At 38.4% G+C, this 26,074-nt stretch overlaps 1 protein-coding gene across 1 annotated transcript in view; it reads left to right on the forward strand.

Moving 5' to 3' along the window:
- Aox1 (aldehyde oxidase 1) overlaps positions 1–26,074 on the forward strand; it is a 64,856-nt gene that overhangs the window by 16,855 nt on the left and 21,927 nt on the right. Inside the window, exons 9-23 of the mRNA XM_013010608.1 lie at positions 1–145; positions 743–835; positions 1,676–1,827; positions 2,007–2,100; positions 6,003–6,112; positions 7,469–7,653; positions 9,291–9,453; positions 10,486–10,578; positions 14,691–14,860; positions 15,170–15,284; positions 15,601–15,723; positions 19,335–19,431; positions 22,792–22,916; positions 24,186–24,319; positions 25,210–25,297. Of these exons, the coding sequence (XP_012866062.1) occupies positions 1–145; positions 743–835; positions 1,676–1,827; positions 2,007–2,100; positions 6,003–6,112; positions 7,469–7,653; positions 9,291–9,453; positions 10,486–10,578; positions 14,691–14,860; positions 15,170–15,284; positions 15,601–15,723; positions 19,335–19,431; positions 22,792–22,916; positions 24,186–24,319; positions 25,210–25,297 (1,887 nt within the window). The remainder of the gene's footprint in view (positions 146–742; positions 836–1,675; positions 1,828–2,006; positions 2,101–6,002; positions 6,113–7,468; positions 7,654–9,290; positions 9,454–10,485; positions 10,579–14,690; positions 14,861–15,169; positions 15,285–15,600; positions 15,724–19,334; positions 19,432–22,791; positions 22,917–24,185; positions 24,320–25,209; positions 25,298–26,074) is intronic.

Below are 26,074 nucleotides of genomic sequence, written 5' to 3' on the forward strand. Positions count from 1 at the left end.
ATAATGGCTGAGAAACAACCACCAAAGACCAGGGTTTTTAGTGGTGATAGGATGATGTGGATTTCACCAGTGACTCTGAAAGAACTTCTGGAAGCGAAATTTAAGTATCCCCAGGCCCCTGTGGTCATGGGGAACACCTCTGTAGGTATGTAGATCCCAGGGACTTCTTGTGAGGAAACTGAGGGGAAAGACTTAAGAGGGAAGATAGCTTCATATAGGTCAATTCTTAGGAAATGCAGCCTGAGGTTGCATCTGTAATCCTTTAATCTTGAGCATTGCTCAAGAGACTTTCTGTCAGGAAACGAACAAGTCCCTGTGTATTCAGTGGAGCCAGCCTATGTCCTATGCCTGCTTCATGACGAACCATGGTGGCAGTGACCACGGTTCTGGCATGATGAGAGGACTGACCTGGGCCCCATTTTGAAACTTCTCTTTATTTCATCTCTCAGTGATGTCTTGATAGAAACCCGACTACTTCTGGTCTATCTAGGAAGTTCTTTAAGAGAATTCTAAGGAAGCTGTATTACCTAAGGTTTAAGGCTGATACTTCTAAAGAGTCCTCCAAGCTTAGAGAAGATCCACCTGCCAATCTTTCTGTATATGGTTTGGCAATACATAGCCCAGTAGAAAGAATAAAGATGTTAATACAGATAAAGTTATCTGTTAAATTATAATTTCTAAGCTAAAAGGGCAATTAGTTCTTTTTTATTCCTATCATGGTGATTTCCCTCTAATATTTTAGGTCCTGAAATGAAATTTAAAGGTGTCCTCCACCCGGTTATAATTTCTCCTGATAGAATTGAAGAACTGAATGTTAGAAAACATGCATGCAATGGTGAGTTCTTAAGGTTCTTGTGTTCATCAATTTACTTCCTTTGTCTAACAGACAAAGAGAAAGAGAATTATCTCCAGCTACAATATGCACAGAGATTCTCCTTTTATCTGAGCCATGGCATTCTGGAGGAAGGCTCTAGAAAAAGCTCTCTAAAGTTACACGAGAATCTCTGAATTGCCTGAAGTGTCAGATTTTTACAAAAAAAGCTTTGTCTTCACTTCAAGAGAAATGTAGCCACTATTCAGTGAAGCTAGTGTCCGACAGGAGAGAAAGATGAATGGGTGTGATCCCTGCCTTTCCAGAAGCTCACGAGTAAGCAAAGAAATTTTATGTATTAAATAGCTATCTGATTGGCTTTCCATGCCTGTAAAAAAGTTGATGTAATGGAAAAGATAAGAAGCAATCATCATAAGGTGGATTTTGGAATCCAGCTTGATCCTTGACGTGTGTGTGTGTGTGTGTGTGTGTGTGTGTGAGAGAGAGAGAGAGAGAGAGAGATTACTTTTTTGTCACCTGTGAAGTGGGTCTATTAATAACTCAGAGTTTTATTCACATTCATGGGGATATCCACAACATTCAGAGCAATACCTTCTAGTGAGTGAGCATTCTAAGAACTTAGCCATCAGTGCTTCCACCACACCTTCCACCACTTCTAACACCAGCCATGCTCACCGGCACACCCCATACCACCCCCCACACCATCTTACCACTACCTTCACCTCTATCACAGTATCACCACCCCATCACCATTACCACTAGCAGTAAGCAGGATAGCAAGTGTCCAGTAGCCTAATGGAAACCTTCAGGTAAGAAGCTATCACGCTGTATTATTTATTTCAGGACTGACCTTGGGTGCTGGCCTCAGCCTGGCCCAGGTAGAGGACATCCTGGCTGAGGTGGTCCAGGAACTCCCAGAAGAGAAGACACAGACATACCGTGCTCTCCTGAAGCATCTGAGAACTCTGGCTGGACAACAGATCAGAAACATGGCGGTATGCATTTGACAGCGGTAAACTCCATGTGCATCCTGAGGGTGACTGTCCTTGATGAATCACTTTTTATCTTCTGGAACACACAAAAGGATTAGTTCTCCAGAAACTTGCTTAATCCTGATTTTAATATTTGTATTTTACAATTACTTAACAGAAGTGAAAATATCTTTATTTTATAGTCTTTAGGGGGCCATATTGTCAGCAGGCACCTTGATTCAGATCTGAATCCTCTCTTGGCTGTGGCTAACTGTACCCTCAACTTGCGATCAAAAGGTAAGTGCTAGCTCCTATATGAGGAATTTTTTTTGTTCTACAATAGCATTTTAATCTTTAATGTAATTAATTTAATTTCATGATATTCCGTAAGTAACAAACACATCACTTATTTTCTAATATTTTCTCCATTAGAAACATTGTAAACAAAAATATCCATGCCACTAAACCTTTACAGATGTATATTATTACATCTTGAGATAAATTCCTAAAAGATGAAACTAGTTGATTAAAAGACATGCCATTTCAGGGAATTAATATAGTTCACCAGATTGTCCAGAAACACTATATCACCATGAGGGACAGTAGGGAATAAATATTTCTCTCTCCTTAGCAACAGGGAGGATTCTTGTTTGCTTTTTTAATTTACTATTTGCCACTCTGACGGATAAACAATAATCCTTTGCCGTTTCTTTTTTGCATTTCTTTCTGATAAGGCTTACCATTGTTTATTAGCTATTTATTGGTTCAGAACTACTTGGCAATTATTGAATCTGTTCCCTCTACCTTATTTTTTTCAGTTATTGAAAAATGACTATTTCTATATTAATAATTTTCTTCACTGGAGAAAATTTTCTCTGCTGGAGAGAATTATGAATATATAATATTCATTATTAATAATAATATAGACTCTTTTGAAGGCTAGAAAGTTGATCAGTCTGGTCTTCTGCATGCCACATACTCCCAATATGATCATCTGTTTCTTTTTGAGATCTTACTTAAGAAAAATTTTTTCTCATACTAGTCATCTACATCGAACATGCTTGCATTGGTTTGTGTCTCGATGTGATCTGACTGTTGAAAATAACTACAAACCAGGAGGACTACTGGGACCCTTTATTTAAGATATTTCCCAGATAGTCCATCCAGGAGCTTTGGACATCCATATCATGCTTTATACTTCTCGAATGCCTACAGCTGTGTTTTTTAATTTAACAATGTCTGGATTTATATATATATGTAAGTAGGTAATGCATGTTTTTAAGTGAACCAAATTTACAGAGGGTCATATAGAACTTCCTAGTAATTGTTGGACAAGTTGGAATAAGAGAAATAAAATTCCAGGACTTAGTTCCAAAAATAAAATCAAGTAAATAAATATTTATTGATTAGTATTTATTAATATATATTTATATATCTATTCATATTTATTAATATCTTTTAATATATTCATTCATATTTATTAATTTTTATATTTATTTATTTACTTGATTTTATTTTTGGAACTAAGTCCTGGAATTTTATTTCTCTTATTCCAACTTGTCCAACAATTACTAGAAGTTCTATATGACCCTCTGTAAATTTGGTGCTTTTGTTCACTTAAAAACATGTATTACCTACTTACATTGTTAAGTGCATTGCTAAATATGTACTCCTTTTAGCACCAAAAAGAATCAAGGACAGAAATCATATGAATATCTCAATAGATGCAAATAGATCCTTTGAGAAAATCTAACCATCTTTTATAACAAACTTTCCAAAGGAACTAGGAATAAAAGTAATGTACCCCAACATTATAAAGATTGTATTTGACTATAGCCTTTATGTGTGCATGTATGTTTTTGTATGTTTGTATGCCAGTGTGTGGCTATTTCCTCTAAAGTCAGGAGCAAGACAAGGATACCTAGTCTTCCAACTCCTATTTTAATCCAGTACTAGTGTAGTGGGGAGGAGCAGTGAGACCACTCAGTCCGCAGTGAAAATGTAAAAGATTTTATTGAGTGAAAAGTGCTGACACGCCAGGACCGCACCTGGAGTTGGGATCCCAGGAAACGGCCCGAGTGCTGGCCCATACGGGTTTTTAAGCATTTTGGGCTAGGGTGTTTGTTTTAGCCAATGATTGTTACAAGAAATGCACACCCTAAGTTTAAATTTCCCACCAAGGTTTTGCTTGTGAGAAGCAGGGGAATAGAACAAAGGGTAGTAATGGTTCCGCTGGGTTAGGGCTCCCATTGCTCAGAAAACAGCAGAAGCAGAGTTACAGAGTTACAGGGTTATGGAGTTACAGAGTTACAATTACAGTTACTAGCTAAAGAAATGAGTTACCAGGGAAGTCTTATCTACAGCACACTTACATATATACCTTAAAATCATTCATTATCCATTTTTCATAATCTAAGTCAAATATCATATTCCATCTTTATGTCCTCCACCATATCACTAGAAATCCTAGTCAGAACAATAAAATAAGAGAAAGAAATAAAAGGGAAGGAAGAAATCAAATTATCCTTACTTACAGATGATAGGGTTTGATTACTAAAAGACCCTGAAAATTCCACAAAAACCCTTAGCTCTCATAAACAACTTTCAACAAAGTAGCAGGATACAAAAGTCAATATACAAACCCCTGTTGCCTTTCTATGTACCAATGATGAGCAGAGAAAGAGAACAGGAAAACAGTCCCATTCACAATAGCCTCAAAAAATTTAAAAAGTACCCAAGAATAAATTTAATTAAGGAAGCAGAAATCGCTAGGAAAAACTATAAATTACTGGAGAAAGAAATCTAAGAGGGCACCAGAAGATGAAAAGACCTTCCTTGCTCATGGATTGGCAGCATCAATATTGTGAAAAGTAGTATTATCAAAAGCAATCTATATCCAATGCAATTTCCATCAAAATTCTAATGACATTCTTCACAGAGGTTAAAAATAATCTCAAAATTCATATTGAAGCATAAAAGACCTTGATTACACAAAGTAATCCTGAGCAAAAAGAATAATGCTGGAGATATCACAGTACTCGATCTCAAACTAAAGTACAAAGCTATAATAATGAAAATAGCATGGTAGTGGCACAAGACAAATATGTAGAACAATGGAACAGAATCAAAGACCCAGAAATAAGCTCACACAGTTAAAGCCAGCAAAGTTTTGGCAAAGGTGCCAACAATGTGGAGAAAATATAACCTTTTCAACAAGTAGTGCTGAGAAAACTGGATGTCCTCTACTAATATGAACTCCAAGCAGATAAACTACTAAATAATACTCAGGAGAAAGATTTCAATGTTTTCAATTTAAATAATACCCTTTTATAAAAAGTCATACAATGAAACGTTTTGTGATAGGATGCAAACACCAAAAGGTTCTTAAGCCAAGTGCCTGTGGCTCAAGACTGTAATCCTAACTACTCAGGAGGTTGAGATCTGAGGATCAAGTTCTTAGCTACCACGTGCAGGAAAGTTTGTGAGACTCTTATCTCCAATTAAGCAGCAAAAAAAAGGCTGAAAGTGGAGCTGTGGCTCAAGGGATAAAACACCAGACTTAAGTAAAATGGGGCAGCACTCATGCCCTGAGTTCAAGCCCCAGTATTGGCAACAACAACAAAACCCCCTTAGCTTTCATGCTGAAGTCATATTTTCTTACAGCTGTAAGCTATTCCTACCCTCAGTATGTTGATTAAAGAACTGAAATTCCTCAGTTGCTGGGCAGAGATGTAAATGACTAAAACAACAGCTCTCTGGCACAGAAATTCATTGGAGGGGATATTTTTTAACTCACTACTTATTGTACTCATTGGATTCCTGATTATTTAATGGGTGTTTGTTGACTGACTTGACCAGCGATCAAAAGTAATATTAGTATCCACTCCTGGCAAGTCTGTCAGAGAATTATACTTCCAGGAAGAGAGACTTCAAGGGTCTCCTTGAGCTAAAACTTGTTGTTACTCTGCTGAGTATCTCTTATCTATAAGCAAGCAAAAAAGAAAGGCGGGGAGAAAGAGGGTCCTAGACTAGAAGAATCTTAGCCATATGCCATCAGAGGATAAAAGGCGTGTAAGCATAGAAACAGCACTTCTTTCCCCAAACAACCAGTTTCCTGATGAATTTGAATCACTTCTCACATTTTGGAAGTTAGTTAATAGACTGACCACTCCAAGGGAAAATGTCAATTCTTTCCACAGAAGGGGAGCGGCAGATCCCTTTAAATGAACAATTTCTCAGCAAGTGTCCTGGTGCGGATCTGAAGTCTCAGGAAATCTTGGTCTCAGTGAACATCCCCTATTCCAGGAAGGTGAGCAAATCCTTTCAGGTTTACCTCTGGGTCCATAACTCCTTTATCCCAGCATTGAGGGGCTCAGAAAAAAATGTGGAGCATTTGCCGAAGAGAGAAAACTCCACTGGAGGAGTAGCTAAAGCCACTGTTTTACAGGCCTTATGTCTAGCTGGCTTTCATTTGTGTTATACACTTTCCTAGTATTCCTAGAACCAGAACTTTCTCATGCTCCCCTCCCCACAAATCCTAAAGTTATTTTTAACATCTGGTAATGGTCGTTCATACCTATAATCTCAGCCACTTGGAAAGCAGAGCTTATAGTTAACAGGACTCCATCTCAACCATAAGCTGGATGTGATAGAGTGCATTTGTCACCTCAGCTACACTGGAAGCATAAATAGGATTTTGATGTGTGTCAGTGGCTCACTACTAGTCATCATACTACTAGGAGTCCAAGCTTGGGAAGATCATGGTTCTAAGCCAACATGGGCATATGCAGGAGATACACATGCACATGCATGTGCAGGAAGGAAGACCAATCTCATAAAGAAGGAGGATAACAGAGGAAGAATGCTGGCAAATTATTTGCAACTATGAAAAAACATAATGTGCAAAGGGACTGAAGGAGTGGCTTTGTGGCAATGTGCAAACAAAAGGTCCCAAGTTCAAACTCCAGTACTTAAAAAAGAAAAAGGTAAAATACAATTTTTCTCCCACCAGGCTTTTCCCTAAATGAGACACAAGAATATACCTCTGTTTGTTTCTTGGGATTTGAAAGAGGCTAAAAAATACATTTGCAGTAGAACTTAGTGGGGGAAAGCAAGGCCTTCGAAGGCAGAGACTTAGGTTTGAGTTCTGGTTTCAAGACCTGAACTAATCATTAGATCACTCCAAGCCTTTGATTGCTCATCTGTAGAGTAGGAGTAATCATGCCTGACTCGGGACATGCTCATTTCCTAAGGCTTTCAGAGCAAATAAATACGGACTCCTGGCTTGCACAACAAAGGTTTGTTTTCTAGAAGTTCCAACAGGTATCTGATGTCAAGGTCAGACTTCTGGCCTTGGTCATCTCCTCCTGCCTTCACATGATCTTCCCTCTTTCATGTCTATGTCCAAAGTCCCTCTTCTTAAAAGGCCCCTGCCTAATAATCCCATTTTTTAAAATTTAATTTTATTATCAAGGTAATAATCCCATTTTAACTTTTGCTCTCTGAAGATTTATGTCCAAAGTACTGAAGTCCTGGGGGTTTTGAACATCTGACTTCGAGGGGATAGGATAAGAGAGGATACAACATGAATTCAGTGGCACAGTATACACGCTGGCACTTCATTGTCATTCTGTGTTTCTATATGGGTCACCTAAATTCCTTGCAGTGGGAATTTGTGTCTGCCTTCCGACAAGCCCAGCGGCGACAGAATGCACTAGCCATCGTCAATTCAGGAATGAGAGTCTTTTTCGGAGAAGGGGACGGCATAATTAAAGAGCTGTCCATCTTGTATGGAGGTGTCGGATCAACTACCATCTGTGCCAAGAATTCCTGCCAGAAACTCATTGGAAGGTAAAGCATCGAGTTCTTACACTCCAGTAACAGCCACCTGATCAGTGGCAAGATGTAATTATTATAACTTTCCCATTAAAAAATGTGTATTGTCTTTAAGTAGTTGTACAAAGGAGTTGCCATAAACCAAAGTGGATTATGAATATAGTGCATCTCGACCAATGTCACCCCTTTCAACATTCTTACCCACCAACCCAGTCATTCCTTTATCTTCAGTTTAGGTTATGTATTGATTTTTTTTTTTGCCATTTAACAAAGCAATTTATGTTTACAATGAATCTTGTTTTGTTCTTGTTGTTGATAGTGGTGCCTGAACTCTGGGCCTGGGTACTGTCCCTGAGCTCTTCAGCTCAAGGCAAGCGCGCTACCACTTGAGCCACAATGCCACTTCTAGCCTTTTCTGCTTATATGATGCTGAGGAATCGAACCCAGGGCCTCATGCATGCAAAGCAAGACTCTACCACTGAGCCACCTTCCCAGCCCTACAATGAATCTTGATCTGTGTCACCACTTCAACATCTTCACACACCCCTTCAACCCACCCCTTCCCTTGTATATCTCAGTTCTGAGATACTTACAATGAGTTCTTGCCTGCATTCTCCCCCTTTCCCCTTTCATTCCTCTTCCCCCTCCCCTTGGCCCCACCTTGCCCTCTTGCAAGTACCCACTTCCTGGCACCTATTTTGTTGTGCTTTGACTTAGTCGTTTTAAAGAATTTTTACTGTTTGTGCTCTTCATAAAGTCTATTGCATTTCAGTTAATTCATTGTAACCTATTTAATGGCAGGAAATTCCAGGAAGATATCATGATTGTTTATATATGTATGTATGTATATATATAGAGAGAGAGAGAGAGAGAGAGAGATAACATATATTAGAGACAAGAGAGAGAATGCCCATCATCCCATATTTTTGTCATAAAAATAGATTATGTAAGTTTGTTCTACAATTAATTGCTAGATGTATTTACTTACCTTACTTCCTCTGTCTATAGGTAATAACAAAGTAATAAAGAATCACAGTTAAAAGCTTGCACTTTAAGCCTTTGGTGAGATAGACTGCTTGACCACAATCTCAGTTCAGCCTCTACGTGATCCCAGTCAGTTCACTTAAATTTATGGTCCTTCAGTTTCCTTGCCTGTCAAAGACAGGCAACTCCTAAATATTCAATTGAGAAGATTAAATGAATGAATGCTTTCACAGTGCTAACGTAGAACTGGACACACAGTAAACGTCCTAGGAACAGACAGAATGGATTCCTGATGTAACAACAGTTTGTTTCATTTTGGTTTGTTTGTTAGTCTTTGAGACAGACACTTATGTAAGATGGCTTTGAATTCTCCGTTCTCCTGCTCAGCCTCCCTAGTGCTGAGATTACAGGGATGTACCACCATTCCCAGACAGCTAAGGATTTTTGTAGTGAAACTCAAACTAGACACTTTGAGAAATGGTACACTGCTGTGAACATGGCTTGCCTGACACCAGAACTTTACTCTTATTTCTTACATTACAATATTCACTGAAACTGTATAACTAGTATACAGAATATATACAGTATATACACTAGTATACTGTATACTAGTACAACTGTATAACTAGTCCTGCCAGCCTCGGAGTCTCTTCCTTTACCTCTCCCAGGCCCTGGAATGAAGAGATGCTGGACACAGCTTGCAGGCTGGTTCTGGATGAAGTCTCCCTTCCAGGCTGGGCTCCAGGAGGGAAAGTGGAGTTCAAAAGGACCCTCATCATCAGCTTCCTCTTCCGGTTCTACCTGGAAGTGTCACAGATTTTGAAGAGAATGGTAAATGGAACTGGCCATGGATTAGTTCTCCCAGTGTTGGAGGGATATGGCAATGTCCACAGTAAAGGCCCCCGCCCTGCTGAGTTGCTTTGGAATAGAATGATCCAACCTCTTTTCTTCCACTTGAAGAGGTTTTGCCTTCTTGTGTTTGGCTTTCCTCTCTGGGCCCTGCTGCTTTTCTCTCATGCAGGAAATGATGGTGGCACCTACTGCATGGTCATCCTAGGAAAGGGCTGGTTCTGGAGCCTTGTGCTTCAGAGCTACTGATTACTTAGTCAGAACCACAACACAGATAAGACAGACATTCTGTGCCTGGTCTCACTCATGCCAACTCAAGTGACAAAACGTTTGGCTAGCGAGGACAGAACTGAAAGAAAGAATTCTCTGCATTCCTTTTGCTTGACCCAAAAGAAACTTGAGCCGTGGCTTCACGAGCCCCATACCACAACCAGCCAACCACACTAGACTAGAAGCTATTATTGGTCTGGAAATCATTTTATTAAAATTTTAAGTAAGTGCCACAAAGTCTTCACTTATTATTTTGCCTATTTAATTATTTTTGTCAGTAGTGGGCCTTGATTCTCATGGGGCTTTTTTTGCTCAAGGCTGGTGCCACTACCACTGGAGTCATGCCTCAACTTCTAGCATTTTGCTGGTTAATTAGAGATAAAGGTATTATAGATTTGTCTGTCGGGGCTAGCTCTGGACCAAGATTCACAGGTCTCAGCCCCCTGAGAAGCTGAAAATATAGGAATAAGCCACTGGTGTCTAGCTTATCATTGCTTTGAAGGAAGGTATCTTCTTAGTATAGAGGGAAACCAGAGGGTTTCAAGATGGGAGTCTTGAGATCATAGATAAGTGAAATACTATTGCCAGGTCATAAGAAACAAGAAATTCAGCCAATGGCAGACTCTCCTCAAAATGAACAGTGTACTAAGACCATTCCTTAGTGAACCAAATGACATCATTTAAAAGTTCCACGTTATAGTTCTAATATTATCTAAATATCTACCAAGGTTCTCCTTTTTTCAGGACCCAGCTCACTGTCCTAGCCTGGCAGACAACTATGAGAGTGCTTTAGAAGATCTTCACTCCAGACACCATTGGCAAACACTAAACTACCCGGTGAGAAGCTTTTTTATCTTTGCTTTTGTTGTTGCTCCCAAGATTCTGGGCTATGGTAACTTCACCTGGACACCCCACTGCCTCTCAGTGACTCTCAAGCTTAATAGGCCCAAGCAGCCCTTCTTATGAGTTCACAGTCTCCTTCAGTGTAAATTAGAAGTTTAGAATCAAAGCCAGATGAATGCTACCTGTGGAGGAGGTGGTCGGGCAGGGATCAGAGGATTGAGGTTCCAAGTCAGCCTGGGCAAAGTGTGACCCACCGGCCTCCCACCAATGGCTGAGAAGTTCATCCCAATCAATGTGAGAATAGGTAGTAGGATTGTATCTCAGGCCAGCCTGAACACAGAGCAAGACCTCCACCTTCAAAATAGCCAATGCAAAGCCAAGCTGGAGGTGTGATTCAAGTAGTAGAGTACCTGCCTACCAAGCATGAAGTCCTGATTCAATCCCTAGTACTGCCCCCCAAAAAATGAACAGTTCAAAACTGGGCTAGAATTAGCTTGATAGTAGAACATTAGCTTAGCAGAGGCAAGGCCCTAAGTTAAACTTCTAGCACCACATGTGCATGTGCTGTGCGTGCATACGTGCACACGCACACACACCACACACACACACACTTCAAAACCAATGAAGATTCACAAAGAAAAACAAAACAAGCAGTGGTAATTTTAAACAAAAGCATCTGTTTTGATCTTAGCAGTCATATGTTTTGTACTATAGACTTGTGGCATTAACATAAAGGAGCTACCCAATTTGCTATGCTTTCTGCTCTTAGCTTTGTGATCAAAGTACAAAGTTGTGTCTAAATTGGGCCTTGAGTTGCTTTGGCTTCATCTGAGGAGACAGACAGTACCTATAAGCTAATGTAAAGGCAATGCCACATTTATTCATTTACCTACTTATGTGTGTATGTATGTATTTATTTATTTGTGTGCCTGTACTGGGCTTGAACTCAGGGCCTGGGCACTGTCTCTTAGCTTTTTCACTCAAGGTTGGTGCTCAGCTCTACCTCTCATTTTTTAGTGTTTAATCATTGATAAAAGAGTCTCACAAACTTTCCTGCCTGGGTGAGCTTTAAACTGTGATCCTCAGATCTCAACCATCTGCGTAAGTAGGATTACAGGTGTGAGATACCAGTGCTTGACAAAGAACAGTTTTATGAGAGCTGCTGATTTGTTTTGTTATCAAATGTGGACATAGTCTATGAGATATTGACTCAATATTTTACCTCAAATCCCTCCTAGTTCTAGTAGGTTTTCTGTGAGTTACAGTTTAGAGATCAATCAAACATGACTTCTTCTAGCTGTTTACCAGCCTTTCGAATGAAAGCTATTAAAAAGAACAAAATTTCTCATAACCTTCAAATGGAATTTTCTGACACAACATCATAAAGTACATCCCAAATTAGATGAAACTTGATGTGTTTTTCCTTGGAATTAATATTAAGAAACTTGACAGAGAGTGTAAGTCAAGGATAGGGAGAGAGTTTTAAAAACACCAGTTCATTGAATCTGTTGTTAGATTTAGTTATAAAGGCCTACAGTGTGTTATAATGAAAATTCATGTTGCTGTATACCCCTTGAAGTTTTAAGTTCAAGATGTTCAAAAATTCAAATATACCAAAACTTATTTAGAAATGAACATTTTGAACATTAAAAACAGCTGCCGTCTTCCCTGGCATTTTGTGAAATATAGAATTCACAATCTTCCACTTACAAATATCCTGACAGTGCCTTGGCAAGGGAATGCATTTCAAAAAGGAATAGCAACAAATCAGTGGGCATTCGAGTCAGCTAAGCTGAGGGGGTTGTTATTATAGATTTCAAGGCAATATTTGGGATGCAGCTTATTTTCCACATGGAGGAGTTTTGTTTTTGTTTTTCCTATGTCTTTCACACACACACAAGTTCCATGTTGCTAGAGTAACTTTACAACCTTCACAATGAGCATTTTTGCTCAGATTATTTTATTAACACAAAAGAATTTTACTAGTGTTTCAGTCAACTTTCCATCACTGTAACCAATACCTGAAATAATCAACTTAAAAAGAGTTTCTTTTTCACTCGTACAAACTTTGAATTCATGCTTGCTTGGCTGGTGCTCTACCACTTGAGTCACTCCTCTACACTAGATTTTTGCTGACTCTTTTAGAGATGAAGTATCAAGGAATTTTCTGCCTGAGATGGCTGAGATCCTCTGATCTCAGCTTGCTGAGTAGTTAGGGTTATAGACATGAGCTACTAATGCCCAGTTGTTATTTTGGCTTACAGTATGCGATAAATTCTAGTTCATGGTTAGGTAAACCTGTTGCTTTTAGATTTCTGGTAGGGCAGATGTTCAGAGTGGAGAAAATATTGCCTCATGGCCAAGAAGTGAAAAGGAGAAAGAGGAAGAGATGGAGACAGCTCTGTTCAAGGGGATTCCACCAATGATGGGAAATCCCTCAGTAGGCCCTACCTCTTAAAGTTTTTACTACCTGTCAAAATCAGTCTGCTGGGGATAAAGCCTGTAATGCATAGGTCTTTGGGGACATTCATGATCTACGCTCCACCATGTAGCTTGAGATCATCTGCTGTAGGACAAGAGAACAGTGTCTTAGCCATAGCATAGAGCATGCAGAAAGCAATCGAATAAATGCATTAATAGATCATTACAGATGACTGCAGTGTACATGTAATCTGTTTCATATTTGCCTACTCAAAAGAAGAAAGATATATTTTGGAAGTTTTCCTCAATGTTTTGGCAGGCCGCACACAGTAAGAATTCAAAGACTTCTGTCAATGTTTTGATATGTTTTATTCTTTACATTAAAAGTGTTAGCAACAGAAAACTCTAGGAACAAGCTTGAGTTAGTTAACATTTTGCTTTTTAGAATGATAAAATAAAACTAAAAGTCTCTTAGTTTAAAAAAAAGATGAGGTTTCTTTTTTTGTGTGTTCCTCCCTCATGGTATAACCCGTTTTCACTGTATTTGATTCCAGTGCCCTGCATCTTGTATATACATTTTCCTAATTTGGGGAGGGGAAGGGAAATAACAAAATGCTGAAACAAGGATACAGGTTGACCCATTGTAACAATGTTGAAAATGAACTTTACAACTTTGGGGGGCGGGGAGGTTTAGGGGAGGTGGGGAGGGAAGGGATAGTAGGGGAAAAACAAAGGTGGAGGTAACAATACTCAATAGGAACTGTACTCATGTAACTGTAACTACTCTGTACAGGATCTTTACAATAAAAAAATACTAAAAAAATGTGGGTAATTTTTACTGAAGTATTGTGGGAGCTGAGAGCCCAATATGACATCATCATTCCACACTTTAGGGAATATTGTACGAAGGAATCAGTTCCTACTATCTGAAAAAAATGTAGCTGTTAGAACCCCCATAGCACTTTTTCTTTTGATCACCATCTGATCAAAAGGAAAGAGAGAAGAGAATTGCTAAGAGCTCTGGTCATGAGGACATAGCACTATATCAGTGGGTCTGGTGTGTATTGGAGCTGCTTCAAATCCATACTCATACCTTAATCTCTATATGCAAAATATATGAACACTAGCAAGAGAATGTAACTTTATATTTCTTCCCAGAAGGAAGATTTAGGTTCATTTACTTATGCAAATGGAATTTCCATTGACCCACTGCAACAATGAGATGTACAAGACGCTATTTCGATAAATGAACTTTACAATTTAGGCATGGGGCGGATGTAGTTGTGGAGATGGGAGGGAAGGGCAGGTAGGGGAAAAACAAAGGAGGAGGCAACAATGCTTGATAAGAAATGGACTCATTACCTTGTGATTGTAACCCCTCTGTACAGTATTTTCCCAATAAAAAAGTTAATAAATAAAAAGATTTTAGGATCTCAGGAAAAAGCGCTGCAGGAGAGGAAAAGCCTTGCATCATAGCTATCTAGTCTAATTGACTGTTGAATTATCATAAAAAAGACTTATTGTCCTGGTGCTATTATGAATTGTGACTGCTTTGTTTTCTCACCATGTCCTGGCTTGGGGGCAAATTGTATAACTATCCTTCTTGTGGGAGAGATGCATTACATGAGTATTCCTGTTTTTGCTACAGAAATATAAAAATTACATGTTGGTTGTTTATTAAACAGAATGTCAATCCAAGGCAGCTTCCTCAAGACCCAATTGGCCGGCCCATGATGCATCTGTCTGGTATTAAGCATGCCACGGGGGAAGCCGTCTACTGTGATGATATGCCTGCGGTGGACCAGGAGCTTTTCCTGATGTTTGTAACTAGCTCAAGAGCTCATGCTAAGATTGTGTGAGTGTTCTACCCATAACCCTCATGATTGCCTCCTTAGCTGCCTCAGTCCATTAGTGGAAAGCTATGATATGCTTGTTGGCAATATCCAAGGAAGACGAAAAGTGACATAAGATTGAAATAGCAGATTTATTACCAGATTTTCTTTCATATCATAACACCCTAATCCCCTAAATTTCTTCCCAGATATATGTCAGAGAATGACTTGAGTATCTCTTACCTGTATCTTCTTTTCTGACTGTTCTCAATGCACTGTGGGCTGTGTGCATAGCCTCTTGAAGGGGTCCTGTGTGGTATGTTGTCACCTAGGTCCATGGATCTGTCCGAAGCTCTCAGCCTGCCGGGTGTGGTGGACATTGTGACTGCAGAACAGCTAAAGGACACGAACTCCTTTGCTGAAGAGCCACTTCTGGCAACGGATGAGGTATATACCTTTGTTCTCTATCTGAAAAAATAATATTCTCAGCTAATAGCATTTTGGATTTTCTTAAAGGTAGCATCTAATTTGAAACATCATAAAATACACTGGTTTTTAAAATATACTTCCTATAAAATATTAATAATAATAGATTTATTATCAAATATTGATATTGACTTAGTTATATGAAAGCCACTTTGGTGTTTTATATTTTCTTATAGTGTCATTAAGCACTATTAACAAAGACTGTGTGTCTCAGCCTTTGCTGGGAGTGAGTCTGTCCTCTGCCTTCCTGGACCACAAAAGTCTTTCTGTGTCATAGGTATTTTGTGTGGGTCAACTTGTCTGTGCCGTGGTTGCAGATTCTGAGATTCAGGCAAGACGAGCTGCTGAGAGAGTGAAGATTGTCTACCAAGACTTGAAGCCACTGATCCTAACAATTGAGGTAATGAGAATAAAGTAGTGTCAGTTTAGAGGCCACAAGGCCAGTGGTATATCAGAAAAATGCTTTTGGAATCTCCTGACTCAAGGTAACTTCCAAAACTAGATGCTGTTCAAAGACAGCATCTAGAATTCTTGGCTTCCTTCTTCATGTTCAATGAGTGAAGGCACACTATTGACCCAGCAGAAATCTGAAATCCAACCTAGTTAGGTCCTATGTGTATCTTAGCATTAATGGGTAGCCAGAGGAACCAAGGAACTGTTGGTCACCTGAGGCCGAAGGTGAAATCATGTTTTTTTTTAAGCACCTCAACTGTCTAGAGCAGAAGAGACCTAAACAAAAATTGTCCCCCTGGACTGGAGAAAAGAATAAGGATACTAGACAGCCAACAATGTCTAGGACAATAGATCCACCCTGTAGCTCTAGCTAACCTTCTCTCAGGCTCTGACAGGTGCAGCATGAGCACTGATAAAGTGGACTATTCAACAAAAACTGAAGACACTCCATTTAGATTTTATTGCATATCTCAAATGAGTATGAGGCCTGGGTCATATGATGCCATCAGGCATTCTGGCAACTTAAAATTAGAGTTTATTTTCTTTTTTAACTTTTAATTGCTTTTATATAGGTGATGTAGAAAGAAGTTATAGTTACATTAAGTCAGACAGTAAGTACATTTCTTTTTGGAAAATGTCACCTCACTTATTCCCAGTTTTTCCATTCCATCCCCACCCACAAGTTGTATAGTTCATTTTCAACATTGTGTCTCATGAGTATCACTACTGCATTTGTTTACTCTTTGTCTATCCATTCCTGTGTCCTTTCCCTACCCTCCCTAAGACAGATAAATGAACAAACAAGAAAAAAAAGAAAAGAAAACAAAAACAGCAACAAAGAAAAAAATCCTCTGTTTCCATGTCCTGGAATTCATTTTGATAAATATTATTTATATGATCAGATGTACATAGGTATTGCACCTTTTTGGAGAGTTGTATTTTCTATCCTAATTTTTTGAAAGAAAATTGGAAATTTATAGATTTATTTCCATGAAATGTTCTTCTATAGACATTTTATTTGTTCTTATAATTTACTGAAGAATTAAAGAATAAAACCACTGGAAGTGGCACTAGCCTTGAGCTGAAAAAGCTCTGGTACAGAACCCAGGCCCTGAGTTCCAGCCCTAGGCTGATTAAAAAAAAGAATAAAATCACTGAGTAGACTAGATTCAATATGTACAGACTCTGTGTCCTCTTGAAACAATAAGATCTTCACAATAACTACTCGGAGATTAGTGTGACCTCAGGCAGAAAATGAGAACATGACTTGGTCAAGACTAGTATCATCAGGAGAACTTGGTCTTGGATGTGTTTCCCATTAGATAAGTTGTGCTAAGGGAGATGGCATTTCCCTTGGCATTTTTAATTATGTATTTTATTTTAGAGACAAAGTCCTGTGTGGTCCAGATTAGCCTTGAACTCATGATTTATTGCTTCAGCTTTCCTAGTGCTGGGATTATAGGCATATGCTGCTATACCCAGCTAGTATTTTTAACTTAAAATAAATTTTTATTATATTTTAATACAAAATACAGAAGTTTGGTTGGAATTAAAGTGTGATTAGACATCACAAATTTCCCTGGATGGTTTCAAATTCAAATTCTGTTTTCTTCTCAGGCCTTCCATCCATTTGTTGCCAATGCAACTTTATATATATACTTTATATATATATACTTTATATATATATATATATATACTTTATACATATATACTTTATATATTCTTTTCTCCAAATACTGTCTGTGAGTTAGAATTACTTCTAAAAAAGAAAATATTTCTAAAAAACTTAAAAGTTTTCATGCAAACTGGCCACTGGGGGCTCATACCTTTAATCCTAGCTAACTCAAGAGGATGAAATCTGAGGATACCAGTTTGAAGCTAGTTCAGGCAAGAAAGTCTGTGTGATTCTCATCTCCAATTAAGCACCAAAAAGCTACAAGTGGAGCTGTGACCCAAATGATAGAGTGCTAGCCTTGAGCACAAAATCTCAGGGGCAGAGCCTGGGACCTGAGTTGAAGCCCCAGGACTGGCCTTAAAAAAAGTTTGCATGCAATTCCTTCCCCAATATGGTAGCTTAAATATTCTCTCTTCCTTTCCCTACCCTCCAGCCAAATAAAAGTCCAAATAAGTAAACCAGTATCATTTCTTCCTGTCTCCCCACGATGAAACCAGCAGATCCCTAACTGCCTGATTTGACACTGTGGAAATAATTACCTTTCATAGATCATAATATAATCAGAAGTTAAGTTCTTCAAGGCCAATCACCTGAATCAGAATGGATTAAACCAACACCAGTTGCAGAGAGCTATGGTATCTTTACAGGCACATTTTCAGGAAATTGGTTCAAAGAGCAGTGTAGTTGAAAATGATTAAAATTTTAAAAATGGGATTCAGATAATTCTGTTGCTTGTTTCAACCTGAGGGATATTTGAGCTTTGATTAATAAAAAATTAAACTCACATTGATTCTAGTAGGAAGAATGTTATCAAAATAGGTAAGGTGTGAGCTACTGCACTAGCTCAAACCCACTTTTTCAATGGAGGAAACAGTAGGATCACAAAAGAGCGTACCTGCAAGATATATGGTTTGGATAGATGTAGGCAGGTATAGGCATAAGTGGCCAAAGCATACAGAGTGATGAAAATCCTCAACTTTCAGCAGGCTAGAATTCCATGGATGGCCAATAATCCATAGTGGATAATGCTAGCACAAACTAGAGGTCACATTTGCCAGTGGACCCTTTACAGCAAGATAAATGTCCAGAGATGGGTAAGGAAATTAAGCTAGATAATTGCAGTGACATCCTTGATTATAGATAAAAGAATCATCCCAGGTTATTATAATGACATCACAACACTTCTTCTTTGGGTAACCAGGGGAAACCAGTATATAAGTGGATTTGTGGTACCCAGACAGAACTTGTAAAGGTTGGTGTTCCAGGGCTGGTGTTGTCTGAGGCATTTGTCTCCCTGAAAAAGGAGGTTGGGACTAGCAGGCGAGGCCTCCACTATTCCAAACATTAGTGTGTTCATTTAGCATTTATTTAACACTTACTTTATGCCAGGTAAACTATTTACATGTCTGATTTCACAACTGTCCTGGAGCAATATGTACAACTGCAACTTCTATTGTGTAGATGAGGTTCAGAGAAGGGAAGTACCTGGCCTATAGTCAACAGCTAGTAGATGGAGAAAATGTAGCTCTAGATCTGGGTCTAAGCCCAGTTCTGAACCCTTGTTCTTACTGGCCTTGGATACCTTAAAGGGGTTTTCTAAGAGAATAATCTTCCCAGAAAATACTAGTTCAATCTAGGATCACCTACACACCAGGTTTTTTGTTTGTTTCATTTTGTCGTGAACATGCTTAGTTTCTTTGGACTCAGTGGTCAAATTTGCATTTAATCCCTGAGAATCTCTAAAGTCTCCTGAGCTCAGCTCCCCAAGGCCACAGAAATGGTGAGTGAATTCCAGAGCAAGAGGAGAAACACCGTATCTGTGGCTACTGCCATGGGGCTGGAGCTCTTTCTCAGGCTGCTTCACCTTTCTGTCCTCTTTCTAGGATGCTATACAACACAAGTCCTTCTTGGAGCAAGAAAGGAAACTGGAATGTGGAAATGTTGATGAAGCATTTAAAGTGGTTGACCAAATTCTTGAAGGTAAGATTTTGAATAAAAATGATGAAAGAGGAAACAATCCAGTAAGTCTTCTGAGAAAGTTTTCTAGTTTAAGTCTTCACTTGCCTTTTAGAATATCATCTGACCATCTCAGTGTGCTCTGCTGCTTAGGAGCTGATAAACTCATTCACAAATTCATCTCCATGTGTCTCAGGTGTAAGATTTGCTAGAGCTACTCACAGAACTCTGAAACAGGTTACCTTTCCTATGACTGACCTGACCTGTTTGGTTTAGTACAGATAGACATGTTCATATCTAAGTGGCTCTTTGGTCTTTAAGGGTCTCTATTAAAATGAAAATATCTGGGGGGATCATTCCTAAGCCCCATAGTGAGATAAAATTGTAGCTCAATGATTAATTTGTCAAACTGGTTTTAGCCTTGATAAAGAGTTGAGATATATATGGACTTTTTTTTTAAAAAAGTTTACATAAGGAGAGATATTCAAAAGGACGACAGATAAATCAAATTGGAATTCCCAAAAATGTCCAGAGTAACTCCCAAGAAGGTAGGGAAGTAGTGAAAAACAAAGGGAACCAACAGAGTATATGAGGGAACAAACAAGTATGAGTGGCTGTCATATTAAGTGGAAATAAAACTTTTAAAAATGAAAAAATTCACCTGAGGGTGAAGAGAAGGAGGGACTGTGAAGTGGAAAGGAGAGATTGCAGACATGGGCAACGCTGTGGCATAGGGCATTCAACTCTGCTGATGATGGCAAAGGAACACTCCTATCCAATGTTTTTCAAGATCTGCATATTCTAAATAAGATGAATATTGAATAAAACAAATTTATTACTAAATAAAGTACTTGACAATAGTTTTTAATAAAATAAAACAAATAAATATTTAATAAAGTAATAAAGAAAGCTATGAATTTGAGCCTAATTATACCAATGTGGGTTTTCCGACTGGTAAAAACTTAAACAAAATCTCAGATCTTAAAAAAATTGACATTTATATTTTATAAACGAAACAAACTGTTTATTTTTCTGGTTTATTTTTTTTGTGTGACCTTTCCTATATGTGATATTTTGTTCTCTTCCTTAATTCTGATTTTGAAAAGAGATAGAGGGTCCCACTGCCCAATGCAATATATCTCCCTCCCTTAGACAACTTACCAATAATTATTATTGGGTAATTTTGTTAAGTTCTGCTTCCACCGAATATGGCAGCCATCCATACTTGGTTGTTCCCTTATACTGTGTTTGTCCCCTCTGCTTTTCACTATTTCCCTACCTTCTTGGGGGTTACTTAGACATTTTTGAGAATTTCATTTTGATTTATCTGTAGTCTTTTTGAACGTATCTCCTTATATCAACTTTTATAAAAGCCCTTTTATATAACATTTAAAAACATATATTATGTATTTATATATAAATAGCTTATTGTCTGTGTGTATCTCTCTATAATTATATCTTGTATCTATGTATGTATCTGTCTGTCTGTGTGTCTGTCTACATCACAGTCATAGTCATATATCAACAGTTTATCAATTCATGTAGAGTGTCAAGCCAAAACTCTCTTCCTTTTCATTATTCATCTCCATTCATAAGATTCTTAATACTTTTCTTAACTATTAATAATTTTCTCAACTATTTCCTATACTACTTTAGAAACAAAACTATAATTTTGGGGTGTGTGTGTGTGCCAGCCCTGGGGCTTAAAGTCAGGGTCTGAGCCACTTGAGCCACAGTTCCATATTCAACTTTTGGAGATGAGAGTCTCATGGACTTCCTGCCCAGGCTGGCTTCAAACTACAATCTTCATCTTATTCTCTTGAGATACTAGGATTACAGGTGTGAACCATCAGTGCCCAGCTTTTGTTTTAGCACAATTTAGAAATCTTAAGAGTCTATTATATTTATCTGTACTTTTGGTCTTCCATATTGGAAGAAAGAATAATATTGAAACAATCTATGATTTTGTTTCATGTTTTAAACCATTGTTCCCAAATTTCCTTTGTATTCATTATTTTAGGGTAGGTCTGTTGGAAATAAACTCTGCTGATTTTCCTTCAGCTGAGGATAACAATTTCTTTTTTGTTCTTGATGATCTTTTTCATTGGGTATACATTTCTGATTTGAAGACTTTGTACCATTTTGATTGGTCTCCATAGTTTACTGAAGTGAAACCTACTGTCTTCTTTTTTTTGGGGGGGGCGTCCAGTCATGAGGCTTGAACTCTGGGCCTGGGCGCTGTCCCTCAGCTCTTCAGCTCAAGGCTAGCGCTCTACCACTTGAGCCACAGCGCCACTTCCAGCTTTTTTCTTTTTGCTTATGTGGTGCTGAGGAATCGAACCCAGGGCCTCAGGCTTGCAAGGCAAGTGCTCTACCATTGAGCTACCTTCCCAGCCCCAAATCTACGGTCTTCTGAAGTGCTCTTTCCCCACAGATGATGTGGCATTTTGCTCTGTCTGAAAATAGTTTGTTTTTTTTTCCAAGATAGTTTCTGTCCATTTAGTTTTCTGAAATTCAACTATGATGTGTGTTGACATGGATTTCTTTGGTTTTATCGTATTTGAATTCACTCAGCTTCTTGAATCTGTAGGTTTGTGTCTTTGCCAAATTTGCAGAATAATATGACCATTATTTCTTCAAATATTTGTTTTCAATGATACAAATGTTAAGTTTTTTTAAAAAAATTGTCACATAGACTATAAGAGTCTGTTCATTTTTTTCCAGTCTATTTATTTCATTGTTTAGATTGACCAGTTTCTGTTACATGTTCTTGTTCGTGAATCATTTCCTCTGCTGCTCCTATTGTGCTGTTGAGCCCACCCATTGAGTGAGTCCCCACTGGCACTAGCAGCTGTTATGTTCTGACTGGCAAGTATAGATAGCTGGCAGGCAAGCCTTGTTTTTTTTTTTTTTTGAGCTATGGTTTATGCCCTAAGTAGTTTGAATTGGACTTGTAATACAGTTTTGGAAATGTATACAATCTGAGGAGTTTTTCCCTATACTTATTGACACCAGGTTTTAGTATGACATAGTGACTCAATTTTTTATGATCCACTCACACCCTTCTTGTATTTAATAGGAAGAACAGGGGGAAGTACTTTTTCATCTTGTCTTGGAAGTGGAAATTGCCTTGCTATAGTATTTTTGAGTCTAGAAACTCCTCACACAACTTCCCCTAAGACTCTGCAGCCTTTTATAGTGCCTTTGCACATTTCCCTATACAACTCTCCTTCAAGTGATATACTGGAAGCTAAATTCTGTGTTTTGTTATCCATTGTGTGGTCTGGGGCAAGGTCAATAAAGTTTCTGCATAATGACATTAGATAAGGGGCAACTACCATTCTTCCTGATGAGTTCCTTGATTTCAATATTTTTCTATAACAGGTGAAATACATATGGGAGGTCAAGAACATTTTTATATGGAAACCCAAAGCATGCTTGTTGTTCCCAAAGGAGAGGACCAAGAATTAGATATCTATGTGTCCACACAGGGTCCCAGATACATACAGGTATGGATGTGGAAGGAAATGGCTGCACAATTTCTGTCAGCAAAATGTACCAAAATCATTTAGAGGTAAAAAAGTCATTTCTTCAGGAACCAAAGTAATATTGAATAAAAATAGTCATATTGATTTGGATACTAATAGTCATACAATTTCCAAACCTCTGGAAGAATTTTACTGAAGCAAAGGCTTTTGTTTGTGGATATGTGACATTAAAACAATGCAATCAGCACATAGCTTTTGCTCTGTTCTTGGCATTGAAAAGAAAGAAAAGAACAAAAGAGAAAATCTGCTTTCCAAAGTGTATTGCACTTAACTCACAGGAAGCCGATTAGAAAACAATATTAGATAAAGTATGCCAGAAAGTCCCATGAAAAAGAAGACTGAAAGTTGGCGTTATGGTCAGAAAAAGGTTGGTCAAGATGTAGGAGAAGAAAGGACATTTCCAGACAATTCCACAGCAAGATCTAAATCCACTCATTCCTTCACATGCCTGGCTTCTGTCCCATGACTACCACAATAACTGCCTAAACTGGTGTGGTTTATGGTTTAAGCTTCAGGGTGAAAGCTAGGGAGACAAAGCAGAGGAGTCTTAATTTAGAGGGTAATGTACCAGAAGAGGAAGAATATGAAATATGAATATGAATATGAAAATGAGGAGAATGAGGCCTTGGAGATGGTAGGACAATAAGAAGAACCAGATGAACTCCATCTTGGTTCTTTTTTGTTCTTCATTCCCAGCATGACCTTAGGGCAAACAAACTGATTTCATGAGTAACATGATAAAGAGGAGAGAAGTGCTCATTTTTTCAGTGGAAACAGAATAGAATTCAGGGGAAAAAATAAGTTGAAGAGGCTTGGAAATCCAGAAAAATCTTTTTGCTTCAGTAAATTTATTCCTAGGGATTAGTGTGAAAGTGCACCTGGGTTGGTGTTCACAGGAAAAGAAATGCAAGCACAGAATTATCTTCCACCTATTGATGGGCTACTTAATATTAACAATCATTCTGGCATTATCATTACAGTCAAATATGGTGAGATCAGTTGAAGTACAGGGCAGGTTATTGGTGGGTTTCCCCCCTGTTATTTAGCATAACCACATGATTTGTGTGACATGTACAGAATTACAGAATCACATGTATAGTGCCCATCATATCACACTCATAATTCGATGACAGGTTCTTTTTGTTGAGGTTGTGGATTGTGACAGTGATGCTTACAATTAAGTCTTTACTGAAGATGAGTCAGATTAATGAAAACTATTATAATTCACAGGATATCGTTGCTTCAACCTTGAAACTCCCAGCTAACAAGGTCATGTGTCATGTAAGACGTGTCGGTGGGGCATTTGGGGGAAAGATAGTCAAAACTGGCATCCTGGCAGCCATCACTGCATTCACTGCCAGCAAGTAAGTGGAGGAAGACTGCTATATAAATAAAACAAAAAAGAAAATCAAGTCACGTGGAATATAAGTATTCTGGGTGAAGGATCATCTGGGCCAAGATTATCTAAAACTGTGCATGATATCAAACACAAATAAGCTTATCACAAGCCCTTTGCTTTCTATTATCAATTTATATACAGTTAGGACCAAAATAAGAATCAATTATGAAAAAATGAAATAAAAAATATTAGCACACCTGCAAAGTTGACCAAAATAAATCCCAAACAAGTGAGGTTACTTGACCTTAGTACCTTACACTGACCAGTATATGTATAGGATTGTGACCCTTTGAAGCACATATAAGTATGTATATGCACATACATTCTGTTTCTTGAGTTAAATGGAGCATTTGCTTTTTTTAGGCTTATTTATTTATATTGTTGTTTGCCTCAAAATATTACCATAGGAAATTACTTTTATCACAGACACAACTAGAAGATGTAATTTCTTACTGGGAAATGTTGGTCAGTTCTTTTATCTTGAAAAACAAGAAGACCTTGATTCTAGACTTGTCCTATCAGGAATTCTTAAAAGTCAGATACCACTTGTGCTCCTCCATTTATAACTAGTCTAATGTGTGGCCTTGGTATCACTTACCTTTGTACTTTCACAATGAGAAATATCACACCCTGGAGCCTTTGGTACCAAAGAGCCTCTCTCCCAAAGTAGCTAACATCAGGCGTATGCCCTAACCTGAAGCCAGGATGCAGTCAGAAGAGGCTGTGTGGGAGTAGGTTTGCTCTTCTGTGATGTGCATGGATATCACTCAAGCTCTCCCTAGGAGCTGCATGATGCCAAATAATAACTACTGGATAAGAATTTTCTACCCTTTGCCTTTTTTTTTTCTGTGTCAGACATGGTCGTGCAGTCCGCTGCATTCTGGAACGAGGAGAAGACATGTTAATAACTGGAGGCCGCCACCCTTACCTGGGAAAGTTCAAAGTGAGTAGAAAACGGGTGGGGGTCGGTCTGAGGTTGCAAATACAACATTACATAAATGCAGAGGGCAGCATTTGACTAATCTAATGGGGAGTCACAGTGAGCAGATGAACAAGTGGTAGTCCTATTTAACTCTGTGTTCCTTGTGCTGTTTAATTACTGGCTGGCTCAAAAAAGCTTTTTCTGCTTTGCTCAAATGTGTCCATTAGAGAAAACGTACTAGCTCAAATGTGTCCATTACAGTGGGAATAGCCAGAAAACCTGTGAGTATATAAATTTATGAAAGTAGATCTGATAACTGTATTTATTTTCACATATATAAGAGGTAAAGTAGAATAATTCTGATAACAACAGTGTTATGTGAAATTGTAATTATTTGCAAATGGGTTTTTCATTTTTAATGTATCAAGGGCATTCTTCTAAAACTGTATCCTATTTCCAGGTAGCAAATAATTTTTTTCCTTTTTTTATTGTGAAAATACTGTACAGAGGGGCTACAATTACATGGGCAAGACAATGAGTACATTTCTTATCAAGCATTGTAGCCTCCTCCTTTGTTTCCCCTTCCCATCCCTACCCATCCTCCCCCTGCCCTCCCACCCAATCCTCTTCCCCCACCCCCGCACCAAAGTTGTAAAGTTCGTTTTCAACATAACGACTTGTATATCTCATTGTTGCAATGGGTCCACCTGTATCCCTATTTAAACGATTCGTTTTTCCCCTTCCCCTCCACAAATTATACCGACATCAAATACAGTGAAAGCAGGGATTATACTGTGG

Source organism: Dipodomys ordii, unplaced genomic scaffold, assembly GCF_000151885.1.
Source record: "Dipodomys ordii isolate 6190 unplaced genomic scaffold, Dord_2.0 Scaffold1, whole genome shotgun sequence".
Lineage (NCBI taxonomy): Eukaryota > Metazoa > Chordata > Mammalia > Rodentia > Heteromyidae > Dipodomys > Dipodomys ordii.